Genomic DNA, 27,572 nt, shown 5'->3' with positions numbered 1-27,572 from the left:
CTTGACCAAAGTCCAAAACGTGTGCGCTAGCTATCCCAAGTTTGGTAAGTTTAATTAGCAGCAACTCCTCTCCCCGCTGCAGTCCTGGGGCCCCATCCATGAAAACAGCTGATCACGGGGCACCCAGAGTTCGGACTGAGCCACTATAAAATCACTTATTGGCTTTGGCAGGCAAATTCTTACATCACCTCATACCTTCTTGCTCGCCTGTGACCCCGAGAGAGGAACTGACATTTGGAGAATGCCCAGGGCCCTCGATTCCTTTCCACAGCACGATACTGAGCATCTTCTCATCTCCATTATGGCCAGATGCTCCTCCATGTGATAACGAATGATGGCAATGAGAAAAAGGCGGCAGAGGAAAGGAAAAAAGGGAACATAATGTATTGAGAAAGGCTTATGGGCCTATGCATCATATATATTGTCCTTATTTCTGAGAGTTAGCAGGGTAACTGTTCATACACAAAATGGGGTAACTAATTTGCTCGAGATTATACTGCCTGGATGTGACATAATGGAGATTTAAACCCTGCTCTGATTCCAAAACCTGTTCACTTTCCAGCATATGATGCTGCCTCTACTTTGGAAATATTCCCATTGTTCTTTTCCTGAAGGATTGTTTCTCGATGAGAATCTATTTTAATAAGAGTTTTGAAAATGATTAGCTATGGTGAGGGGCACCTGGGTGGCTCGGTTAAGTGTCTGCCTTGGGGTCAGGTCGTGATCTTCGGGTCCTGGGATCGAGCCCTATGTCAGGCTCCAGGGAGCCTGCTTCTCCCTCTGCCACACACACACACACACACACACACACACACACTCTCTCTCTCTCTCTCAAATAAATAAATAAAACCTTAAAATTAAAAAGAAGATCAACTCTGGTGAAAAAACAGAACTTGCCTTTATGACTGGCTATAAATTTAAGTCTAGTTTGAAAAGTAGCTAAGTTAGAAAGAAAGGAACATGTGAGATTTGTTTACAAAGTCAGATATACAAATCATTAAATTGTAGTAGTACAATGTTATTTCATATAACTGGACAATTAGACCTCAATCTATGAAACAACCATCTCTCAAGGCTGTTTTGATTATTCATTTGTTTCAGTGGGAAACGACATTATTGACCCCTTGAGATTGCCAACCTGATTGTAGTTATGATGTTGTTAATAACACTGTAAAGTTACATCCAAAGAAATGTGGTATTAAATGCCCATTTGATATCATTTGCTTGGTGCCAGGGATGTTTGCTTCCAGGAGAAGTAATTTCACTGAAATGATGAGGAAATGAACTAGGAATCCCCAAACTCAATTCCTCTATAAGTCACTGTGACTTTATATTTTGTCCTTTTGGGAGACCAGAGTGTTATTTCTCAGGCATACTGTGAGTCAGAATTCTGCTCAGTGCACGAGCTCCATATATCCCAGGTTATTAACTAAATATTTAAGACGTTCAAACAGCTTTACTATTTGTTAAATTACTACTCTAGCTCTTAAGGAAAAGATAAGTTTCCCCATAGGTCTACCATCAGAATGCTTCTTAATTACCTATAAATGTATAACTTAACTGAGTCACAGAACATACAGTACAGAGCACTCGTACAGAGCACCTTAGAGGTGGCTGTATATATCCAATAAATATACGCTGTTCAGTGGATATTAGTTGAGTTTAAACTAAATTCTTATAATAGGTAACAATACGGAATGTCCAGACTTCAGAAATGCATCACAATGGGGGATCTGGGTGGCTTGGTCAGTTAAACATCTGCCTTCAGCTCAAGTCATGATCCCAGGGTCCTGGGATCAAGTCCAGCATCAAGCTTCCTGCTCAGCAGGGGAGGATGCTTCTCCCTCTCCTTCTCCCAGTCCCCTTTATGAGATCTCTATCTCTGTTAAACAAATAAAATCCTTTAAAAAGAAAAAAAAGAAAGAAATGCACCAGGATGAAAGAACTGATCAATTGCAGTTAAGTGATGAACTTGGAAGTCAGTGTAATCTGTGTTATCCCACTTCTCAACTCATTTGGGATTTTTCCTCATGTACATGTATCTCACTGCCAGTAATTCAATGTTCTAGCAAGCCCTTACTTAATGCACTCCCCTCTTTGTTTAAACCCAGATGAAGTTCATTTGAAGTAATGGATACAATCTTAATATATCCTAAAGCCTCCACCTTCTCTTGGTTCAGTATTTTATAAAATACCCCCATGCATAAGAATGAAATGTTAAGAGTTCACTAAAATTAAAGCACACCAATTTAACCTCATTTAATTAGATTAATGGATGAATAGAATATAGCATTGTATTTCTTAGCTTCAACCAGGGATGAATCCATCCAACTATCAAAATATGTAGTCCCTTTACATTATCTAGATCATGAGTGTATAATAAAAATTTTTGTTAAATGGCTTAATAGCATTGCCATTCTCGACAAGCCTCATTCCACCAAGATTTATTTAGTGATTGTGTGACCCAGACTGAAATCTGGGAAAGGTGACGAGATAAACGTGAGAAGGGAAAGACCAGTTTGGGAAAAGGAACACACCAGATAAGGTAGCCGCCCGCCCAGCTGGTGAAAATAAGGAAACGTGGAGGACAGGATTTGGTTTTTAGTTGACAAAATTATATAGAATTTTTTTTTTCTAAAACACTCAAATTTCCCAAAGATGAAGGACATGGTTTAGCCTGGAGACCAAACCCAAACAGTTTAACTCTCTGGGCAGTATTTCTAAGGAGGAGCAATGATTGAAGGGAAGAAAGAACAGGGAAGGACTCCCCAGAGAGGCCTAGGAGGCATCAGATATTAACCAGGCTGAGCCCAACTACCAGGCCCCTGGCCCCAGAACCAGTTGGGGCTTCCTAGGCTCTAGAGAAGAAATCTAGGCAGAGAGCAGAGCACTGGTGGTGAGGGAAGGCATTCTCCCCTTCATTCCGCAGCTAGCACTCAGCTCAGCCACAGGCCAGCATGGTCGGATGACAGGATTCCGTGGATGGCCTACAGTGCCATGCACCGAGAGAACAGAGACACAGCTGGGGCTGATATTGGAGACCTAAAAGTTCACAGGAACAAGAGAAGCCCTGAGAGAGCATATCAAGGGATAGCCCCAGGGAAAAATGAATGGGTTTATTATGCCAAAACAGAACTGTATCCCCAGATCATACATTTGAAGGTGCCATTGTTAGATTAGGAAGAGCTCTTCCTAACAAAGACATCAGATCCTAAGATAGGGGGAGAGCTTCATAAACGTGTGTAATGAGAGCCTGGATGAACATGTCAGGGATAGAGCAAAGGAAATTTGGGCAGATGGCCCTTAGAGTTCCTTTTAAAGCAAACAGTCGAGTTCTGTGCTGTCCAATATGGCAGCCACTAGCCACAAGCAACTACTGAAATTTACATTAAGTTAAATAAGAACACAAACTTCAATGTCTCTGTCACAATAGCCACATTGCTAGTGCTCAGCAGTCATGGGTGGCTCATGTTTACCCTATGGGACAAACAGAAAACATTCCCATTGTTACAGAAAATTCTATTGGATAGCACTAATATAATGACTTCTAGTAGTTGTTCTCAATATTACGACTTCTACTAGATTTGGACTTTGCCAAGAGAAGGTAACATCCTGTTGGGATGGCTTCATGCTGAGAGGTGTCAGAACCAGCCAATCCTTTTCCACACACACACACACACACACACACACACACACACAGACCCAGAGAGGCCCAAGGAGCAAGAGCTGTCCTGTGTGAATGCTGTCCTCCACTCACTCACTATGTGGCATTAAGTCAGTCACTTCCACTCATCCTCTAGCCCCTCTTTTCCAAAATACTTATCTTGGGAGTTACTTTGAGGAGTAAATTCTATAAGGGAGCTAGTTTTCTTTTTTCTTTTTTTTTTTTTTTTGATTAATTTTTTATTTTTTATAAACATATATTTTTATCCCCAGGGGTACAGGTCTGTGAATCACCAGGTTTACACACTTCACAGCACTCACCAAAGCACATACCCTCCCCAATGTCCATAATCCCACCCCCTTCTCCCAAACCCCCTCCCCCCAGCAACCCTCAGTTTGTTTTGTGAGATTAAGAGTCACTTATGGTTTGTCTCCCTCCCAATCCCATCTTGTTTCATTGATTCTTCTCCTACCCACTTAAGCCCCCATGTAGCAGGCTGAGACTACTTCGGCAAGGGAGCTAGTTTTCAATAAGTAAAAGCAAATTTTCACTAGAAACATGACGACAACTTGGGATTTGCCCAGATTTCAGCTCCTATGTATCCATCAGTCACTGTGCGCAGGACATTGTGCCGGGCGCCTCACGCCGTTTTCTTTGCTCTTCCCCTCTGCCTGGCGCTGTCCTGCCCAGGGAACCTTACTCTGCCCCTACTCTGCATTTTGGGGTTTTGTTTGTTTGCTTGTTTTTTTAAAGATTTATTTATTTGACAGACAGAGATCACAAGTAGGCAGAGAGGCGGGCAGAAAGAGAGAGGGGAAAGCAGGTTTCCCGCTGAGCAGGGAGCCCGATGCGGGGCTCAATCCCAGAACCTTGTGATCATGACCTGAGCTAAAGGCAGAGGCTTTCACCCACTGAGCCCCAGTGGGTGCCCCACTCTGCATTTTGTACCTGACTTGCCATCAGCCTACCAGGCAGTACCTAGAATATTTCCACTCATGCTCAGCTTTGGGCTGAAACTCTGTCCTAGACAATGCAAAATGATTCTCCTACTCACATTTATTTGTAAATTATGATCTGCTGGCACCTCTAGGAGCTGCATCTGGGTGCAAAGGGATCCAGAAGTTGGCGGTGCATAGTAATGTGTGCCACAGCCATTCATATGGCTGGTGCCACTCAGCTCCTCTCCCACCAACAAGTATGGTTGGCATCATAGTTACACCTGAGCCACTCCTGGCCGCCTCACATTCTTCCGCCTTTGATCAAAGAGCAAGAGCTTTCTGGAGAGGCCCATGGAGTCTTCACTATGGGTTATTAGGGCAGTGTTTAATTTAACCCTATTCACTGAGATGAGTGAATCTCACACCTTCCCATGGCACACTAAAAAGTTAATGTACTGATCTCTGGGTGTCAGTGTGAGACTTTTGCACACCATTCTGAAATATAAATAATAATTACCCATTTGGATACTACACAGTAGCTCATGGAATGATAACCATGATAAAGTAGGCTTCTGTTTTAAGGGAACTGGAATTACCAAAAATGAGCTGTCTGGCCTCATTTGTTTATTTGCCAAACTTGAAAAGCCCTATTTTCTCATACTGCTTTCTGAAAACAAGTGTTCTTTGGCCATCTTTGAGGCCTCAAAAGAAAGAAATCATTTCAGCCCAGCAGGCCAGAAAAATGCCATTGGTGGCAGGCCATTTGGAAAGCTTACTTTCCAGAAAAGGCCTTTCTAGAAGAGCTTCCTAAGGCAGAACTCCTTGATGCAGACCCTCAGAGAAAGAGAGGTCCCAGGCCTGGAGCATCTGTGGGGAGGTTGTTCATGGGGCCTAGGCGTCCAGAAGCAGAACCGAGGAATAGCTTAACTGATGGCCAAATTAATGCTACCTTGAGAAGATCCCTTGGTGGGCAGGATGGAGGGGGGTATAAGGAGGACTCAGATGAAGAAAAGCAGAGAATACTTATCCCCCTACTTCGTGTTCTAGCTTGGGACTGTGGACATTTAGACTATTCAAGAGTGTACTCTATGGGGTCAGTGAACTCCAGAACTTCAAAAGCCAAGGAGAAAGGGTGTTTGTGTTCATCCTGCTAGGGAGAAAAGTCCACAGATTTTTATCATGTCCCCAAAAGAGATTAAGATAAAAAGCCATTAACAGGGGAAGCTGGTTGGTTCAGTCAAGTATCTGCCTTCAGTTTGGGTCATGATCCCAGAATTCTGGGATTGAGTCCTGCATTGGGCTCCCTACTCAGCACGGAGTCTGCTTCTTCCTCTGCCTGCCGCTCTCCTGCTTATGCTGTCTCTCTCTCTCTCTCTCTCTCTCTCTCAAATAAATAAATATTTTTTTAAAAAAAAAAGCCACTAATGAGTTTAAGTTTTGGTATCACTAAAATTTGGATTTTTTTCCTTAAAAACTTAAAATAGATTATTTCCTTTTTTCCTTATAATAGTTCATTAGAGAAATCTTTTGGAACTTGAGGAACGTTGTTATTGTGAGTGCATATTACCTGAAATAAGTAAGTCCTCTTTTGGAATTTGGAGATCCTATTAAAAAGTCAAGTTTGTAATGAGATTTATTTGGAAAGAGCTTTTCCTGAGTAATCAAGTGACAAAAAATGAGGATTTCCCTTCTCTAAGGATTGAAGATGAGAGGAGAGGGGAATTCAAAATTTTTTAAAATCAATTCCTACTCTCAGAGCCTAGTAGAACTAGGTCGTTAGATACATATAATGCAAAATGAAGTAAGAAGAAGCATAGATACTTGAACACAGAATATGGGGGCTTAATAGGAAGAAGGATTTCAAGCTGGGGTTTAGAAAGAAAGGGTAGAAAAGAAAGGCTTCCCCATTTGAAATGCTCTATCTCTGAAGCTTTGGAGCCAGGCAGCTATGCTCAAATCCTGTATTTACCGATCATGCAACTTTGAATGAGTTACTTAACCTCTCCCGTCCTCAATATGAAGATAATACCTATCACATAGGGAGTTTGAAAGGATTAAACAAGTTAATGTAGTGTAAAAGGTGTGGAACAACACTTGGAAAAGAGACGTTATGTAATGCCTCAATAAATGGTATTATTTGTATTAAGCCTTGAAACATGGTGTAGCAAAGTGAACTGAAACAAGAAACCAGATTAAAAGGCACCGCAGAACTCTTACCATTAGAGACCACAACGACATTTAGTCAGGCTTTTGATGAAATCCTAAGTGTCTGTGTTAGTTTCCTATTGCTGCTCTAACACGTTGCTGCAAACCTAGTGGCTTAAAAACAAACAAACAACAACAACAACAAAAAAAACGCGCTTAGTCCTGGAGACCAGAAGTCTGAGATGGATCTCACTGAGCTAAAATCAGAAGGTCACCAGAGTTGTGTTCCTTCTGGAGGTTCTGGAGGTTCTAGGGGAGAATCCATTTGCTTGCCTTTTCCAGCTTGCCCATATTCTTTAGTCCCAGTTACTTCTGCGACCTTCAAAGCCAGCAGTGACATCACTGTGTCTGTGCTCAGGGATCAGGGCTCCTTCTCTGATTCTCCTTGCTTCCCTCTTTCCTTTATGAAGATCCATATAATGATGTTAGGACCACCCAGTAAACGAAGGATAATATCCCCATCTCAAGATCATTACCTTGATCACATCTGCAAAGCCCCTTGCACTGTGGAAGGTCACATCTTCACAAGTTCCATGGATTAAGATGTGAGCATCTTCCAGGAGCCCCTTTTCTGCTTGCCACACAATCTACCACCTGATACATGATATACTTCTTAAACCTAACCATTTTGTAAACTTTGTGTGAAAAGTACATGAAATCACCCATCCAGGGCATAGCAGCTAAATAAGACCACTGTACGTATGCAGCACTCCCTGAAGACTTCTTTTATGTGGAGATGGAATTTTCCATTTTTTGTATCTGTTAGATTCTTTTAAACTATATCTTTGGAATATAAAACAATGTTAGTCTATTTTAAACTATCTAAACTATTTTTAACTGTTGGGTCTAGCTTCTTCCCCTTTGCCTATGAATTCCATATTTGCTGCTCTCTTTTCATTTAAAACGTTTATTATTCACTTCACTTGACAGTAAAATGCCAATTTTTTATATACTTGAAATCCCCTTCCAATATCCATAAGTGTAAACGAGTACATCTTACACATTCACAATCAATGTGTTATATATATTGTAGCCTTTTTGGGTACATAATGCAAATTTTTAATTCATACACTTGTAAGCCCTAACTCTAACTTAGGCACTCTGTGAAGGACCAGGAATACAAAGTTGAAAAGGTATGACTCTTGTCCTCAAGGAGCTCTTACTATAGTGGAAGGGGAAGGGATGCTGATATAAGAATTTTTAAAAAGGAGAGAACATTTTAAAAATATATAGAACTACCTAGACTTGGACATTGGATGACTGAGGTGTCAGGAAAGAAAGAGTAAACGTGATATCAATCTATGGTTTGAAAAACTGGGGACAGGTCAACACATCCAGTTCAAAGAGATAATATGGGAGGAAAAATAAATTTGGATGGGGAAGATGATTTAGTTCTAGACATTTTGAATCTGATGTGCTTTCAGAATATTCAGCTGAAGATGTCTCACCGGCAAGCTTTTATTCGTTCAAATATAACTTGGAAGGTTCTTACAATAATCCAGACAAGAGATGACTGTGATTCAGACTAGGGGAGAAGAAATAAAGACAGATGGAATTCAAGATAATCTTTCTACTTGACCTTAAAGGTGTCAGATCAGTCAAAACTCCTCAGGTGAGGAAGATAGAGTGGAGGCAGTTGAATCTATGATTCCCGAGTTCAGGATGATGTCAGCACTGGAGAAACGGGTATCGGGGTTATCACGTGGCAGACAGAGTCAAGATTGAGAGTGAATGATATCACACTGGGGTGTGTGTAAGTTAGAAGATGAGGCAGTACAGGCCAGTTTCCTGGGCTACACAGATGTTAAGGCACAGACAGGAAGCAAAGAGAAGCTGTAATGAAGAGCTAGAAAGATAGAAAGATAGGAAGAAAAACAAAACAGCATGGAAGTGAACAAAGAAGAGGATTTCAAGAAAGAGAAAGTTCAGGAAGGTCAACTACCAAAGAGTGGTCAAGTTGGACAAGGAATAAAAAGTCTATTGATGAATCTGGCAATTAGGAAGTAACTACCAGATGTGCCAATAGTTTTCCTAAAGTGATAGAGTAAAAGTCATTCTATATTCATTTGTATGTATACATATGCTTATCATTTTAAAAAATACTTATTTATTTTAATGCCTATAATTTTAAAGAAAAGAGGCATAGCTATTGAAGTATGATGATATGCCAGGGTCAGAATATTCATTTCTCAATTATTTAACATTTGAATTTTTTAAATTTTTTACCACTATGAATAATGTCACAAATATCTCTTTTAATAAAATGTAGAAACCTTCTTTCTGGTATTTCCAAATGTTATGCACTATTCAATTTTTTAAAAAAGTAGAAGTAAATCTTAGTATCTCAAAATAATTTAACTATTCTAATTTGGAATAATTACTCTGCAGAGACGTTTTTGCTGTCATTTTCAGATGGAGATAATCACAAATGTCTTGGCTACTGTCTAACCTCAAGTGCACACTTCTAAAACCAGCATCTCCGCAGCAACTACATGCTGAAACTCTCTCGATGTAGCAGTATAACATATAATAATCTGTGCACGAATCCATTTTCTTTCTCGTTACAGTTTAACACCCATTTGTAATAGGTTTCTTCACTTTCAAATGACTAAAGTAATTTCCCACCTATTAGCTATTTTTGTTGACCTCACTTCACTAGAGATCCTCAATCTGAGTTTTATTTTAGCAATCACAATTCTCTCATCTAATTAACAAAAAAATTGGGCCATTGCCTCAGTGGCCTGCATTCAACCTTATTTTGACTGGCAAATTTCTAATAATACCTCACTGTCCTTCCCACCCCCACCTTTAGAATAGTAGTTTCTGTTTCGTGGCACTTACCCTCTTTGCCCCCATTCGATCTCTCTCTCTCTCTCTCTCTCTTTGCCTTTCCTATTCTTTATCTAGTAACCTATCAAAACTTTTACTGTGGCAAATGCCTCAAGAAGTATCAAATTATTTATTCAGTAGAAATTCCTAGAATTAGATCAGTCCAGCCAATGGGTGTGCAAAATGTGAAGGATTTTTGCTCATATTACCAACTGACCTCGAGAAAGACTGAATTTTTACCCAGTACCGGTTTCCACTCTTGGCACCTTTTTAGAAGATTCTTCTCTATTGTAATACAAATCTACCTCTCTTTAACTTGGATGTAAGTACCATGTGAAGTAAATCAATTACTCTTTCACAGGGCCATGTGTCATATGCTTGATGATTTATTTTTCACCCCTAAGTCTTCATTGTTCCAACCTCCAAAGACCTACTTCCTCCAGCAATTCTTTAGCATTCTAGAACTAGATTTTAAGCACTTCCAGCATCCCAAATGACAAATCATATCTCGTTCCAAGAAAAGCAACATCCCTCTTAACTTGTGATATAATTGTGTGAACAATATTTCGGATGGACTTGACAACGTCTGTTGAAAATCTCTGGACATGAACGGTGTCCTTCTGTCAGTGCACTAGCTTGTCTGGCAGTCATGCTAGACCCAGTGCTGCACTCAGGTAAAATCTGTATGCCATTTTTTCTTGGGAAATCACATTAACAGGTTTCTCCCACCCTGAGCTGTGTACTTAAATGGTTTGACATAATGTAAAATATCATATTTATCTTTATTAAATGTCACCTTGTAGATATGAATGTGTGTTTCTAGCTCAGGGCCAGCCCTTACTGTTGTGTAGGTTGTGCACTAGCTAACTCCAGGGAACACCACTTATATTAGTAGCTATCTTAGCATTATTTATTACTATAATTTTCCAGCAAATGGCAGTAGAATCTGGAGGAAGGGACAGCTTGCTTCCAATTCACCCAACTAAAAGTGCCATTTAGACTACCAAAAAGAATGTTTTCGCTGTCAAACTTGGAGAATATGAAATTGAAATACAATATTTTAAATATTTTCCCAAGATGTATTATACTATAAATCTCATAATAGCACCACTATATCATCATCAAAGTTGATAATTAAAAGAATGTTCAGAACAGAGCCAAAAACAGAGTCTTATGCATTCAACTACAGACTATTATACAGTTTTTCGTGAAACTATTTATATACCATATCGGGAAAGTCATTCAAGTTATGAATCTCCTATCCAGTCTATACTTCTTTACTATGTTTAAAAGTTTTTCATTTTATTAAATGAAACTAATCTGTTCATTGTACTGGTGAGCTCATTTCTTTTTTAAAAATCAAGTATTGGGGGACACCTGGGTGGCTCAGTGGGTTAAGCCTCTGCTTCAGCTCAGGTCATGATCTCAGGGTCCTGGGATCGAGCCCCAAATCTGGCTCTCTGCTCAGCAGGGAGCCTGCTTCCCCCTCCCTCTCTGCCTGCCTCTCTGCCTACTTGTGATCTCTCTGTCAAATGAATAAAATCTTTAAAAAAAAAAAATCAAGTACTGGGGTGCCTGTATGGCTCAGTTGATTAAGCCTCTGCCTTCAGCTCAGATCATGATCTTGGGGTCCTGGGACCAAGCCCTGCACTGAGCTCCCTGCTGAGCGGGGAGTCTGCTTCTCCCTCTCCCTCTGCCCCTCCCCATCCCCACTTGTGCTCAATCTCTCTCTGTCTCTCAAATGAATAAATAAAATCTTTTTAAAAAATCAAGTATTATTGGGGAGGTTCATACAGCTGGTATGCATTTTGGGGGAGTTTTTTTTTTTAGACTACATAAGAAAATAAAGAAGACCGTAAAAATCACCCAGAGATAATCATTGTGAATATTTTTGTGTTGTGGCTGTTCTTTAAAAATACCCATAATATTGAGCAACCTCTAAATAAACTAACCAAGCAGAAAAAAAGAAAGCATCACATAAACACTAATAGGAATGTAGAAAAGAACAAGGACAAATATACAGCAGATATTAAAGCTATCACATGAATAGAAGAGAAACAGACTTCATACCAATGTATGAAAAACTTAAGTGATTAATTTCTTAGAATATTAAATTCTTCAAAATGTGATAGAAACAAACCATTAGGTGTATAAATATGAAAGTTACCCTGTGCATTTCTTAACTCCATCAAAACGCAAATGATAGTTTAAAGTAAAAATTATAACATTTTATTGTGGGGCTTATGATATATTTAGAGGTAAAATATATGATAATAGCATAAAGGATGGGGTATAAATGGAATTACATTGCTCAAGGTTCTCACGGTTTGCATGAAAAGATAGGATATTAAATTTAAGTAGACATTGATATGTGAAATCTTTAATCAATTTTGAATTGATTTTTGTATATGTTGTAAGATAATGGTTCAATGTCATTCTTTTGCATGCAGCTGTCCAGTTTTCTCCATGTCATTTCTTAAAGAGACTATCCTTTTCCCTGGTATAAAAAACAAAGAAGGAAGGAAGGAGAGACAGAAAGAGAGAGGGAGGGAGGGACGGACGGAGGAAGAAAGGGAGGAAAGGAAGAAGGAAATAAACCGTACCCATGACAATTTAAGAAACTGACGCATTCATTTAGAATTTACCCACCATTTGCTTTGAAGTAGATGGAACTGGAGGGGATTATGCTAAATGAAGTAAGTCAAGCAGAGAAAGACAATTATTACATAGTTTCACTCATACGTAAAACATATACAATCGCATGAAGGACCGTAGGGGAAGTAAGGGAAATCTGAAGGGGTAGAAATCAGGGAGGCAGGGGCGCCTGGGTGGCTCAGTGGGTTAAGCCTCTGCCTGCAGCTCAGGTCATGATCTCAAGTCCCGGGATCAAGCCCCGTATTGGGCTCTCTGCTCAGCAGTGAACCTGCTTCCTTCTCTCTTTCTGCCTGCCTCTCTGCCTACTTGTGATCTCTCTCTATCTCTGTCAAAGAAAGAAAGAGAGAAAGAAAGGAAGGAAGGAAGACAGAAATCAATCAATCAGTGAGGGAGATGAACCATGAGGGACTATGGACCCTGGGAAACACTCTGAGGGTTTCAGAGGGGAGGAGGGTCGAGCAGAAGAGGTAACAGGGTGATGGGTATTGAGGAAGGCACAGGCTGTGATGAGCACTGAGTGTTATATGTAACTAATGAATCATTGAACACTACGTCAAAAACTAATGATATACTATACAGTGGCTAACTGAACATAAATAAATAAATAACTAAAACTTACTCAGAAAATATACTAGACCCAAAGAGTTCTAGGAAATTTGCAAGGAAGATGTAATCTCTGTCATACAAAAGTTCTTCTAGAGATCTGCACAAAAAAGATGCCAAATTCACTTAGGATTTATATAACCTTAGACAAGGGCAGTTTGAAAAAGGAAAATTTTACTGCATTTTTTTTCACAAATCTGATGCAAAAGTTCTTTTTTTTTTTTAGAAAAATTTTAAAGATTCATTTATTCATTTGACAGAGAGAGAGTGGGGGTTGGGGACAGAGGAGAGGGAGAGAATCTCCAAGCAGACTCTCCACTGAGCACAGAGCTGGATACAGGGCTCGATCCCATGACCCATGAGATCATGACCTGAGCCAAAACCAAGAGTCAGACATCTGCTTAACCAACTGAGCCACCTAGGTACCCCTAATGCAAAAATTCTTAGTAAGTATATCAATAAAATTAAATAATTGTAAATAATTTAAAATAACATGGCCAGATGGGATTTATTTCATAATGAAAGGAAGGCATAACATTATTAAAGATACATAATTCACAGCATTAGAAAACTAAAGGAGAAAATCCATGACTATCTTAACAACATACATAAGAAAGATATTTTGTAATATTGAACAGCTATTAATGATTTAATTAAAAATCATGACAAATTAGAAATAGAAAAGAACTCTTAAAGTGTATCTAACAGATATGTAGCTCAGAGGAACTTTGTGAAATGTTGGATCAATCCTTTTAAATCCATAAAGAAGATGATAAACCTCTTCTAAAATGTATTAAACTATGTTTCGGCCAGTGAATACTATATGATTATGCATAATTGACATTTAACACTAAATTTGTTTCAGGTATAAGACATAACAATTTGATATTTTAAAAAAATTTTTTAAAAATTTTTATTTATTTATTTGACAGACAGAGATCACAAGTAGGCAGAGAGGCAGGCAGAGAGAGAGGAAGGGAAGCAGGCTCCCCGCTGAGCAGAGAGCCCGATGCGGGGATCGATACCAGGACCCTGGGATCATGACCTGAGCTGAAGGCAGAGGCTTTAATCCACTGAGTCACCCAGGTGCCCCAACAATTTGATATTTATATATATTATGAAATGATCACCCCAATAAGTCTGATTAACATTCATCACCATACGTGATTACAAAAAATTTTTTTTCTTGTGATGAGCAAGAGTTCTTAGCAACTTTTTAAAAGTTCTTAACTTGCAAATATGCAATGCAGTATTATTAACTATGGTTACCATGCTGTACCTTACATCCCCAGGGCTTATTTATTTTATAACTGGAAGTTTGTGCATTTGATCTTCAACAGTTGCATCCACCTCCAATCCTCCACCTCTGGCAACTGCCAATCTGTTCTCTGTATCCACGAGCTTGCTTATGTTCTTTGGGGTTTTTAGATTCCACATATAAGTGAGATCATGCAGTGTTTGCCGTTCTCTGTCTGACTTATTTCACTTAGCATAATGCCTCAAAATCCATCCATACTGTCACAAATGCAAGATTTGTATGCCTTTTAAAATGGCAATTTATTTTTATGCCAAATAATATTCCATTGTATATGTACCTCATCTTCTTTATCCATCCATCCATCAATGGACATTTGGGTTGTTTCCATATGTTGGCAATTGCAGATAATGCTGCAATGAACATGGGAGTGTTGGCCACTGGTTCTTTGCTGACATTTTTCTGTTTGCATCAAGCCTGTATATAGCTTAACCTCTATTATTTTCCTCTAGAAAGGTTCATTTGAGTAATATAACCCAAATTTTCACATGTTCAAAGCTATCTTTTTACTTGAGTCTTTAAACTTGAAGGCGAGCTTAACTAGATAGAAAATCCTTGACTCCTCCTCTCTGGGCTTGGTATCTCAAAGGTGTTGTTCTGGTGTGTGCTGAGGTTAGGAGTTTCTGTGGTTATCTGATGCCAACCTCATTTTCTCTCCCTTAACCTGATTTTAGCTTTTTGCCAAAGGGTTCTTTCCAATAGTTTTTCTAAGCCATGTCTTTGTGTTTGACCATTCTGATGACTTTTCACTAATAAAATGGGTAACTTTTCATTAAATAGATTTGGGCCTTTTTTAATTTCAGAAAAGCTTTATTGAATTGTTTTAAGAAATTATTCTACACTATAGCTTTGATTTTCTTCTTCAGAATCACAGCTATGCATATGTTGGATATAATTCCTTGTTTCCCTAATCCTTCTCTTTTTCTCTCTGCACCATTTATTTCTTTGCTCTTTTTCATTTTCATCTTTTATGTGCTTGCCTTCCCTTCCTTTCCTTCAAGTCTGCCAGTTCCTACTTCTCATCCTCCAGCTGCCAACCAACAACCTTTTGTTGTGTTCTCACTTCTTTCCTGAGTTCTTATCATTCTTCTTCGTGATCTTTTTAATAGCTGTAACTGCTTCATTAATTATTGTTTTGATTTTGGGTTAAGCTTTATGGCACACATTTTCCCAGTGCATGTTTACTATTTACAAGATACCTGCGGCTACCCTTTCTTATATTCTTTAAAGTACCTGTATGTGTATTCCTTTTATGTTACTCCTAATTGAGTGAGTTGTATTTTTCTGGAGAATCAGAAGGTTCCTGTGGAGGGAATGGTGGGCAGTAGTTTCCCAAGAATCAAGGGCTTCCTTTCCTGTTGCTACAGTTACAAATTGTTTCTTTATAATCTGATGCATCTACATAGTCCCATATCCTCTGACTCTCAGACCAAACCTAGTTCTTTTCTCCCTCAATTACTTCATGGATAACCTCCCAGGCTGCCTGTCACATGGGGAACACAAATGATACAGTCATTTTTAGAAAGAATTGTTCTGGCCCTTAATGAGATTTGCCTACTTGCTCTCCACCACCAACATTAGTCCCAGACTTTTCCACAGCTCTTCCCTTCCAGACTGAGGTCCTTACTATGGGAGACTGTTTGTTTGACAGAACTTCCTGAGCTCTGCTACAGGTAGGTCCCCTCTGTACCTCTTATTTACCTACCACATTATTATAACTTCCCTCCTTGGCTTTTTGTTGGACTCTAACTTTGGAGTTTGTGGATTTTCTGCTGGTTTTGCTGAAAATGTGATCTGTGGGCTTGTCTTCATTTTGTTGTATTTTTTTGTTGATGCCAGGAGGAAAAGGGAAAAAATTCAGTTTCTGTGAAAACCAGTCCTGTTAAAACTAAGAAATATTTTCCTTCTGTTTTCTTCCTGCAAAGATGCCTTTGCATAAGAAAGCTCAAAGCATGTGTTTACTTATCAACCAAGTTGATTTTCTAAACTAAAAACAAAAACAAGGGTTCCTGGGTGGCTCAGTCCCTTAAAGTGTCTGCATTCCACTTAGGTCATGATTCTGGAGTGGCAGAATTGAGCCAGCCCCACGATGGCTCCCTGCTCAGTGGGGAGTCTGCTTCTCCCTCTCCTTCTGCCCACCCCAGCTTGTGTTCTCTCTCTCTCCCTCTCACTCTATCTTGCTCACTCCCTAATAAATCAATAAAATGTTTTCAAAAATAAAAATAAATAAAAACAAAGCACAGTCAGTCTAGCATCCTACCTCTTCATAATCCCAGGCTGCTTTTCCTTGTGCTCGGAGGCCTTCGATTTAACAGCCTATTCTAGGATGATGCTGCATTATAAATTCATTATAAATTCAAGCCTATCAAGCTGTTATCTTTCGGATAATTCAAAAGCCTCGTCCGTCTTTGTCTTTTGCTACTGTATTTCCCTTAACAATCTTTTAGATTAGCCACCTTGATTATGGAATCCTACCAAAAGTTCCTTGAGTACATAAAAATATCATTTGTGGGGCGCCTGGGTGGCTCAGTGGGTTAAGCCTCTGTCTTCGGCTCAGGTCATGATCCCAGGGTCCTGGGATCGAGCCCCACATCGGGCTCTCTGCTCAGCGGGGAGCCTGCTTCCCCCTCTCTCTCTTTGCCTGCCTCTCTGCCTACTTGTGATCTCTGTCAAATAAATAAATAAAATCTTTAAAAAAAAATATATATATATATATCATTTGTGTGGGCACAAAAACTTAAGCTTAGTGTTTATAGGTGTGTCCTCTTTTTTAAAAAAGTAAGTGATTTTGATAAAATTAATTAATCTTTTAATTTATCAATCTAATAAATCTTACGATATTTTAAATTAACATCCTGCATGCTAATTTTCTAAGCAAAATGTATGTGTTGGACTAATAGTGGAGCTACCGTGTAGGAGTGCCAGGACAGACATTTGACCAGGGAAAGAGAGAATGGTCAGATTTTATAAACAAGAATAGCCCTGACTCCCAACACAGAGCACATGCTTCAAATTATTTTGCTAGTAGCAATTATACTGTCATTACCCTCTCACCACAGCCTGCCAATTTCAGAGCTTTTTCCTTCACTCATTCCAAAAAAAAAAATATATATATATATATATGTTTATTAAATGGCTACTATTGCCAGGCCCTGTGTAGTTGCAAAGAGTACAATGATGATCAGAAACAAACATGATTCGTGCTTTCATGCTCCTTATTTTCTGTCAGTGGGACGTAAATATTACTAAAATAATAAACTGAAATTTACTAACGTGGTGAGGGCTATTATTGAACTGGTGCGAGCTCTCCCTTGTCTGCCATCAGGGCTGTCTTTTTCTTTACTGGGAGGAATTGGCTGAATTCAGCTCCCTGCAGGACTAGAGCCACTATGAATTCTAGGGAATGGGCAATTGGTATTTCTTAATCCTGTATAAACGTCTTGCACCTAAGATCAGACTGCTGGGCCCCTGAGCCCAGAATGTGTATTCCCTGCCTTTCCTCCATACAGTGCATTCTCCATTCTCTTCCCTTATTAGAAGAGTGACCAATGGAGAGGCAGGTCTCTCCATAGTTCATTTAACTAAGAGACTCAACCCAGGCAGGTCTCTTCAAAGGTGCCAAGCGTGTAGTGGCCCTCACACCTTCCAAGCCTACTGCTCACAAGTACAAAACTATCCCAAGTGACCACTTTGCTCAATACCTATGAAGAAGATTATGATACTCTAATAACATATTAACTTAAGAAGTTCAAGGAAGCATTTCCTAGGAAGTAATGGTTGAGATTAGGTCTGAAGGAAGGGCAAGAGTAAGAGACAATGAGCCAAGGGAATCATGCAAGGGCAAGAAAAAACAAAGGGTCAGAGAAAAATCTAGTGTGGCTTCGTCACAAAGATGGTGCAAGATGAGTCTTGGAAGAGAGGCAGGACTATATCACTCAGGGCCTTAGGGGTCAGGTTTAAAATCTGAATCTTCATATCCTTGCTTTTGTGTGTAGGGGGCAGATATAGGTAAAACTGATATCCACTTTGCCTTCTGAAAATATCCCTTTCGATGGAGTGAAAAGACAAAGTAAAGCAGAAGAAGAAACAAAAGGTAAATAGGGGGTTCCAGATGCAAGACAATGGTGGATGGACTAGGGTGGTGATGGTGATATTGAGGCAGATGGGATAGTGTCCAGAGATTCCAGATCTGCAGGACTTGCTGATGCAGAGGGAGAGGGAAGTGTCCAGGATGAGACCTATGTTTCTGACTTCCATGAAGGATGGGGCTTCCAGTCACTGAAGTGGGGAGCTCTGGAAGAGCCGCAGTCAGGAGTGGGCAGGGGAGGAGGGAGAAAGAAAGTGAACTTGATTTGGAGGGCGCTGCTCTAGAGGAAGTGCTGTGAGGTATCTAAGGGAAGTTGTCAAGTACCTGAAGCTCCTATAGGCAATCTGGAATGAAAATATAATGCTATGAGTTGTCCGCATACAAGAGATTTTTCTAGAATCCAAACTCTCTTCACCATGTTTCTTCTTCTACACTTTCCATCTTGTAGATCATTTTCTTTGATAGAGAAAATGAGAGCGTTTCAGAGCTTAGTGTTTTGTCCTCTTCCCTCTCCCCCACCCCCCCCACTGCCCCTCCTCCCCTTCCTCCTCCTTCATCATCATCTGTTACACCGTTATACCATCTGGACCAAGCCTTGGGATTATCCTTGTTCTTCTATTTGTTCCAATTTACATCTTTTTAAAAGGACTCTTTTTTAAACTGTCCTTGGCTTTTATTTTTTTTTTATTCCTTTTAATGTTTTTTTTTTCTTTTCTTTCTTTTTTTTTTTTCAACTCATGAACTTCGTTTTATTTTTGCTTTAGCCCTCTTGCTGCAATTCTTATAGACACTCATCACTTGCCTGTATTCGTCCTTGATGGTGAACCCATCTCTCATGTCTGTAACAAGCTCCTTTAATATGAATGCTTTAAAACCATCCTTGTACAAGCTCTCGATTTGTTTAAAGGCTTTCTTATTTTTATTCTCAACTAGATCATTTGATATTATATCAACAGAATTAAGGTTTGTGATCCTACTTTCTCTCTTCAATCATCTTCCCTTAGCAATCAAAAACAAGCCTGCCCCTTATTATTTTTTTCTCTTTCTTCTCTTTCTCCTTCTCTTCCTTGATTGTCATTCCCCTTCGCATTTTCCTCCTGTTCTCACTCTGTCTGATTTGGGTTTGGGTTTTTTTTTTTTTTTTTCTTTATTGAGCACCAGCTATGACTATACACCAGCACGAAGGGCTCTTTTGGATGTGTCTGTGGCTCATAGGTCCCCAAGGGTTTCCCATGTTTGGTATCATCCTCACACTCTCCAAGATCCTCCCTATCTACCTTCTGCAGAATTTATTTTATATAACTGATTTTTATCATTACAAACACTACATGGGAGTGTTCCCATGACAAGTTAATAATTTTATTAATATGTGTATTGGAGATATAATTTACCAACCATAAGATTCCCTTATCTAAAATACACAATTAAATGGTTTCAGTATATTCACAAAATTGTGCAAACATCACTACAACTAACATGACCATTTTCATCACCTCAGTAAGAAACTTTTTATTCATTAGCGTTCTCACTGCTACCCTGTGCCCAGGGTAACCTCTAATCTCCTTGCTATCTCCATAGATTCTGCCTATTCTGGGCATTTCATATCAATGGTATCAGACAATATGTGATCTTTGGTCACTGACTTTTTCAAGGAGCATACTGTTTTCAAGATTCATGCATGTTATAGCAGGTATCAATACTTTATTTATTTTTTAAATTTTTTTATTTTTATTTTTTTAATTTATTTTTTATTTACTTTCAGCATAACAGTATTCATTATTTTTTCACCACACCCAGTGCTCCATGCAATCCGTGCCCTCTATAATACCCACCACCTGGTACCCCAACCTTCCACCCCCCCGCCACTTCAAAACCCTCAGATTCTTTTTCAGAGTCCATAGTCTCTCATGGTTCACTCCCCTTCCAATTTCCCCCAACTTCCTTCTCCTCTTTAACTCTCCATGTCCTCCATGCTATTTGTTATGCTCCACAAATAAGTGAAACCATATGATAATTGACTCTCTCTGCTTGACTTATTTCACTCAGCATAATCTCTTCCAGTCCCATCCATGTTGCTACAAAAATTGGGTATTCGTCCTTTCTGATGGAGGCATAATACTCTATAGTGTATATTAATTTATTTTCAATGCCAAATAATATTCCATTGTATGGATATTCCATATTTTTAAAGACTTATTTATTTTAGAAAGAGAGAGAGCGTATGTGCAAGCACAGAGGGGAGGGGCAGAGGAAAAGAGAGAATCTCGAGCAGATTCCCCACTGAGCACAGACCTAGACACAATGCACGGCTCAGTCCCAAAACCCTGAGATCATGACCTCAGCCAAAACCAACAGTCAGAGGCTTAACCCACTGTACCATCCAGGCACTCTGGATAAACTGGATTTTTACAACCATTAATCATCTGACGGAAAGTAGGGTTGTTTCCACTTCTTGGCTATTGTGAATAATGGTGTAGAAGGCTTTCTGTGGACACATGTTTTTATTTCTCCTGGATATATGAGTAAGAGTGGAATTGCTGAGTCATGTAGTAGCTCTATTTAACATTTTGAAGCAAATCAATCACTTAATATTGCTTTTTCTTTATACTTTTTCATTGGAGGAAGCCATGTTCTTATTAATTGAGGAGAGGAAAGTTTTAGGGTCTGGCCTTGCAATGTGACAAAAACCAGAAAGGTTTAAAAGACCTTAAGCTAAAATATCTTTGCTCAGTCACAAGGTCCTTGTCTGATGATAATATTGGACTTATCTCATTGTTATGACTGCACATTTTACTTGGTAAAGGTGGATTTCAATAAATGCTGCCTGCTCAAATTCCATAAGTGAAACACCTGGGAGAGGACATCATGCTTGAACTAAATGAGATTTTTCTGGGATGTTTTCTACGGAACTCATTTTTTAAGAAAGAAAAAGTGTTTGCCCAAAGGTTTCTAAAACAAGCTTACTTCGTTTAAAGAAAATAAATGGATTATTAAAGAACATGACTTATTTTTTAATAATTTTTTTTTTAGATTTTATTTATTTATCTGACAGAGATCACAAGTAGGCAGAGAGGCAGGCAGGGGTGGGAGGGTGGGGGAGAAGGCCCCCTGCTGAGCAGAGAGCCCGATTGAGGGGCTCAATCCCAGGACCTTGGGATCATGACCTGAGCCGAAGGCAGAGGCTTTAACCCACTGAGCCACCCAGGTGCCCCAGAACATGACTTATTTTTTAAGTGAATTTGATGTCCAGAGGACAGATGCCTATTGTTATTTTCCTATTGGAACCCTAAAGGGAACCCTAAAGTCTCTCTCTCCATTAGCTACTAGAATGTTGTATCCAATTTATGTGTAGCTGCACACTTATCATCAAAACCGTAAAATGCATCTGTCTTTCCATCTCTAGTCAGACAACCAGGTATTCTTTTTTAGAAAATTGCAGAGATCACTCCCCCACGTGTATCTCCCCTTGACAGAACATACATTATCCAGCGTGTGTACTGCAAAGTCAATCAATAGCCTAAGAATCTACTGAGCTAATGAAAGAGAGCAATGTAATTTTGCTGGAACAGTGAGGATGCAAGACTCTAACTACAACAGTGATGCAAAACTGCATGGGCTTTAAAAAAACCTGCACTATTTCCTTCAGTGTTCTTCTGCAGTTATAAGATCCGATTTCATTAAGTATCTTCCTATGAATGAAAATGTAAAGTTGCAAGTCTAGAGTTGTGAGCCATGGCCAACCACTCCCCACCTCCCAAGTTCTGTGTTTACTGCCTTACTCACCCACTTTGCTTCGGCAAATCATAGAGAGAAGCTAAATGCTCTCAGCTGCACTATACCAAATCAAAGCTGAGATGAATAATGAACTTAATTTTCCATAAAGACATTCTGTTTGGCATTTCAGCTAATAAGGTAAGCTAATGGCAATTCTGGGCAATGGAAAAGAAAATGAATAGTCTCTCTTTGTGTTTGATTTCTGTGCTAATCTGTAATTTTTCTTTTAACGTGCTGGAGTTAATTTCATGTTTCACGATGTATGTGGATTTGGGATGAACAGTTTTAGGAAGAGTACCCCCAATGCACCCTTTTTCTTTTTTTAATTAGGCTGCTTGTGGTACTGAGGGGCTAAGGGAGAAATCCAGCTTTTCGTAAGAGTGGCATCTCTGTAATAATATTTTTATCATCTATAATGCAAAAGGAATTTACTTAAATGGCAGAATATTTAGATGCAGCAAAGACCGACAAAATTATTTAAGCACAGCTTATTGAATATATTTGGCATGATATATTGTAAATTGATGTTGAATGTGCTCTAGAGAAAGCAGCATACATACATCATGTTGGTTTCTGAGTCATTTTGTTTCTAAGTACATGTTATTCTTGAGAAGGTAGTAATTTTCAATTGCTAAAATTATTCCACAGCTTTGGGTTAGGTGGGTTTTATTTTGTAAGATTGTATTTTTAAAGCAGCAGTATACCGGTAATGTGAATTTTCATTATTATTACTTTCTTGATTTACCACGGCTTCGGTGATTTGGGTCATGTGGAAATGTACTTGTTTGTCCACTAAAGTTCAGGGGACTACAAACTCTCAGACCTCTCTGAGACTTTCATTGCTGCCCTGGCTACCACGTAGCAAAAATAAGGAATAAAACAATTATTGGTTGGCTTAGCTCTTTGTAATACAGTTTTTCAGTGTTTAACACAGGGATTTTTATTTTATTCAGTTCACAGCAGAAACTAGGAAAAACTTATGGCAAGATGGGGAAGAAACACTCTTTTCTTTATTATAAGAATAACAAAAATGAAAAATGCGATTAAGATTTATGTTTCCTGGGCTCCCTGCCATGTCACCTGAAAAATCCACGACTCTATTCTCTCAAAGTAGGTGACCTCAAAAGAGATTTCAGAAGTTCTATGCAAAACAGCCAAGTATGTGGGAAATTTTGGAGAAATGAAAAGGAAATGTTTCTTATTATTCCTACTGTCTAATCCTCCCGTTCTGTTTTTACGCGTGGGAAATGAGCTGTGGGCACCGGATATTTTTGTTTCGTGGAAATCTTTAAACATCACAATCAGACTTTTATAGAAAATGAAGAGCTTTTGGGGCACCTGGGTGGCTCAGTGGGTTAAGCCTCTGCCTTGAGCTCAGGTCATGATCTCAGGGTTCTGGGACTGAGTCCCGCATTGGGCTCTGTGCTTGGCAGGGGGCCTGCTTCCCCACCGCTCTCTCTCTGCCTGCTTCTCTGCCTACTTGTGATCTCTTTCTCTTTCAAATAAGTAAATAAAATCTTTTAAAGAAAAGAAGAAAAGAAAAGAAAATGAAGAACTTTCATCCTTCCTCCCTTTAGAATGTGCCCAGTGTCTGTTCTCCCTTGAAGTTTAACAGGATGCTAAGTTCAAGCATGATTTTCTGGCTACTACTCATGGCTTAGTTCCCCTTACTGATCACCCGTCTTTCACCTACAAATTTTAGGCATTTCTTTTGAAAAGCCTCAAATTTGGTAAACCTAGGAGGAGTAGGAATGTGGCATTTTGGTCTATCACAGTTCATTTTTAAGATCACCAAGACAGACATAGGTTACTCTTTACCCTTCAAAGTTATAAAATAGGTTTTCAATTTCATGGTTATTCTCTGCAGAACTCTGTTGGAAGCTCAAATATGGTGGATTTGGGGGAATTCTTAAGGTGTTCATTTTCTCTTCCTCTTTTCCCCCTTTCCCCCTCACACAGGCCATTCTTGACTGCTTCATGCACTGTTTTGCTTCCTTAATTCCTGTATGTTCCCCATTCCCCTTCTCGTCAGTTATCACTGGCCCAGAACCTAGGCATTGCACCATGTCTCTTTTAAAGCTGGAAGAAACAAACCAGAAAGCAAATGTTTGCAACCACCAAGTTGTTTTTTCCTATCCCCTGTCATTCGTAAACTAAAAAAACTTTTATACCAGCACACCTTTTTATCCACAATTGCTATCTAAAACCAACCTGGCGATGAAAAGGCGCAAGGCTGTTTGACCGGCATCCTTTTCGTGATTCTTCTTCTACAGTGGTCAACCCACTGGTGCTTCTAGATGAGATGCAAAGTTGTTAGTCCTTTCAGACATTCTTAGCGATGCCAACTGCAAGGCATGTGTTATTTACAGACTCACATGCTATCTCTATGTGCTTGTGAATTTATTAGGGAGAAAATCTAGTGAAAACAGCACCACCACCTTCCCCAGGCATGCACACACACACACCTATGCACTTAGCAAAGAACACAGAGCAGCCACCTACAGGGGACGCTTGCAACCGAGCAGCAGCCTTGTCGCAGATGGCCCACCATCATGAGAAGTTCTTGGCACTGGGGCAAGGAAGGCTGAGCAGGAGGCAGCCAACAGATTTGTTCCCAAATACACATGAAACCCATTCTTGGGGACAATCCGGATTAAGTGGAGGAGGAGCAAAGATGAGAGAGGACTAAAATATCAACAGACTTGGTTATTAATCGTTAACATTACCTCATTTATGCTCACTGCCTGGGGGACCCCAGGATAGCTGTGTTATAAAAATAAAAGCGTTACTCCAAACCCATCATCTCTAAAACCGGGCTCAATGTCTTTCCTACAAGCCTCCTGACTCTGTGTTTCCTACCCCTGTAAAAAGCACCTCTCGTTATTTTCAACCCAGAAACACAGGGGAAAACTGATTTTTCTCCCTACCTCACCCTCATATCTCCAAGGTAGACTCACAAAAGTTGGTTGAATGAATGAACGGATGGATGGATGGATGGATGGATGGATGGATCCCCAAGTCCTAGAAATTTTATTTCTATTCACTTCTCTCCATTCTCTCTGCCACTCTCCTAGTGAAGCCTAATAGTTTCTCACCTAGATGCTTACAAATATCTACTAAAGGGTCTCCCTGCCTCTAGTTTTCCCTTAATTCATTCATTTGTATATTCTAGATCAAACCATCTTTCTAAAATACAAAGTGAATCACTAAATCTTCTGCCTATAGATCCTTCAATGGCTCCTCCTTACCTGTGGGCCAAAGTCCAAACTCCTTACCGGGACTTACAGGGTTGGACAGAATTGGGGAACTTTTTCCTTCATAGCCTTGCTTCTTCATATACCCTCTGTTGACTCTGCACTTCAGCCATACTGATCTACTTTTACCTTTCTCATAGGGGCTGTGTTCTCCTGACCAGGGCCTTTGCATGAGCTGCTTCCTCTTTTGTCTCTTCTATCCATCCAGCTCAAACTTCTTTCTTCTCTATTAGCACCTTTTCAACTTTCTTATCTGATCTGAGATGACACCTCCTCCAGGAAGCCCTTCCTGACTGGCCAAATTTGAGCCCCATCCCCTCTCTCAATAATTCTCTTAGCACCCATTATTTCCCTATCATGCTTCTACTGTTTTATGTAGGATTGCCTATTCCACGAGCCTATCAGTTCTTTGAAGGTGGCTATCCAGCCTCGTGGTCACAGCTGTGGCCATGAACAAGTGCAAAGTCAATTCCATATGAATGCATGAATAGATCCTTGGGCTCCTTAACAAGCTTCATTACCTTTTGTTCCGATGAGGCTGCAGAAACCAACTGCAATGATTTTTTATGTTCCTCATTCCCACAAAGCACTGTGCTAACGCAGTTCTCATAAATTCTTCGGTCTTCTTGTTCTTATTCCCATTTTATAAATAAGACCACCAAGGCTCCAATTGTCATAAATGAGTCTGATATTAAGGTGCAGGCCCCTCACTCTGATCCTAGGGGCCAGCTTTTTCTATTCTGCACACAGTCAACTGCCTGCTTCAAGTGAGAAAACATTTTAAGCTTAGAAATGAATTATGGATTGTTCATTGGCTTTCCAACCTCCAGTAGTCTGCTCTGAATGTACTTTTTCCTTATTGTTAATCTGAAAGTAACTTTCTTTGTACCATATTCTTTATTCTCAAGCTTTTTTCTACAGGCTCTATGTCTGCAGGGTTTTCTGCCTTTCTTACTCTCTCCGTAATGAGAATAACTGGGCTTCTTATTTCTGTTTCATTTCCATTGTCCTTTTCTGGGGGGCTTTTTTTTTTTTTTTTTTTTTTTTTTTGGGAGAGAGGAAAAGTATGGGGAGGGGCAGAAGGGGAGAGAGAATCCAAAGCAGGCTTCACACCCAGCACAGAGTCCCATGCGGGGCTCAATCTCTCGACGTGGAGATCATGACGTGAGCCAAAATCAAGAGTCAGACCCTTAGCTGACAAAGCCACCCAGGCGCCACATTTTGGGCTATTTTAATGTTTTTATTACAGGCCATAAAAATATTCAGAAAGATAAATAAATGTGATGCAATGAGCTATATCCTAATGTGAAGAACTTTGTTTCAATGCATTATTTTTCTTCACAGTAGTCCCTTGTCCTTTTCAACATGGACGTTTTTCTGGTCCTGCTCCATGATTACTCTCTGATGGAGCTTTTTCCTGAGCTCAGTTGTGCCTTAATGCTTGTCCCTGAAAGCTTGATGGCAGACTACTTAGGGGGCTTCCACTGGTCCTTCATGGGAAAAGCCCATTTCTTCTCGTTACTGCTCAGCTGCTTAATTAGCAGTACTCTCTGTGGAAGAAATATCCAGAAGCATAGCTCGAGAGAGAACATATACAGTATCTGGGAAACAATCTATTTTGTGGTGGTTTGGGATCCAAACCACCACACGGACACACACAGTCCCAAAATGGGAGAGGTGATTCAGTATTGTGTGTACAGCAAATGCCTTCAGATTGGGCAGGCTTGGGTTTGAACCCGCTTCCTACCATGTCTCTATCTGTGTGTCCTGGGCCTTTCTGGGCCTCAATTTCTTCATCTGTAAAACACAGATAATAATGGTGCCTCACTGGGTGCCTGGGTGGTTCAGTGGGTTAAGCCTCTGCCTTCAACTCAGGTCATGGTCTCAGGATCCTGGGATCGAGCCCCACATTGGGCTCTCTGCTCAGCAGGGAGCCTGCTTCCTCCTCTCTCTCTCTGCCTGCCTCTCTGCCTACTGTGATCTCTCTATCAAATAAATAAATAAAATCTTAAAAAAATAATAATAATGGCGCCTGCTCACCAGAGTAAGTACTCACTGTGATGACAATGTCAGTGGTTGAGGTATCTGGGCAAAACAGCCCAAATATGGCTATATCTCAATCCCAGGAAGTTATGAATGTTACCTTCTATGACAGATGTGGCTTTGCAGATGTGATTAGTCAAGGGAGTTGGGAAGCGGAGATCATCCTGGCATATCTGGGTAGGCCCTAATGTAATCGTAAGTATCC

At 39.8% G+C, this 27,572-nt stretch overlaps 1 protein-coding gene and 1 long non-coding RNA gene across 11 annotated transcripts in view; one reads left to right on the top strand and one right to left on the bottom strand.

Annotated features, from left to right (window-relative positions):
* Positions 1–27,572, top strand: part of DLGAP1 (DLG associated protein 1) — an 876,459-nt gene that overhangs the window by 567,689 nt on the left and 281,198 nt on the right. Inside the window, exon 1 of one of the 10 annotated variants that reach the window (XM_032311581.1) lies at positions 21,875–22,208. The exons of the other annotated variants lie outside the window; for them this stretch is intronic. Within the exon in view, the coding sequence (XP_032167472.1) occupies positions 22,158–22,208 (51 nt within the window). The 5' untranslated portion in view covers positions 21,875–22,157. Of the gene's footprint in view, positions 1–21,874; positions 22,209–27,572 lie in introns of those variants that run through there. 10 annotated transcript variants of the gene reach the window in all.
* Positions 1–27,572, bottom strand: part of LOC116572480 — a 333,614-nt gene that overhangs the window by 149,395 nt on the left and 156,647 nt on the right. The gene's annotated exons all lie outside the window — the stretch shown is intronic.

The sequence above is a fragment of the Mustela erminea genome, chromosome 13 (assembly GCF_009829155.1).
Source record: "Mustela erminea isolate mMusErm1 chromosome 13, mMusErm1.Pri, whole genome shotgun sequence".
Taxonomy (NCBI): Eukaryota; Metazoa; Chordata; class Mammalia; order Carnivora; family Mustelidae; genus Mustela; species Mustela erminea.
This window is presented reverse-complemented; position numbering and strand designations above follow the sequence as displayed.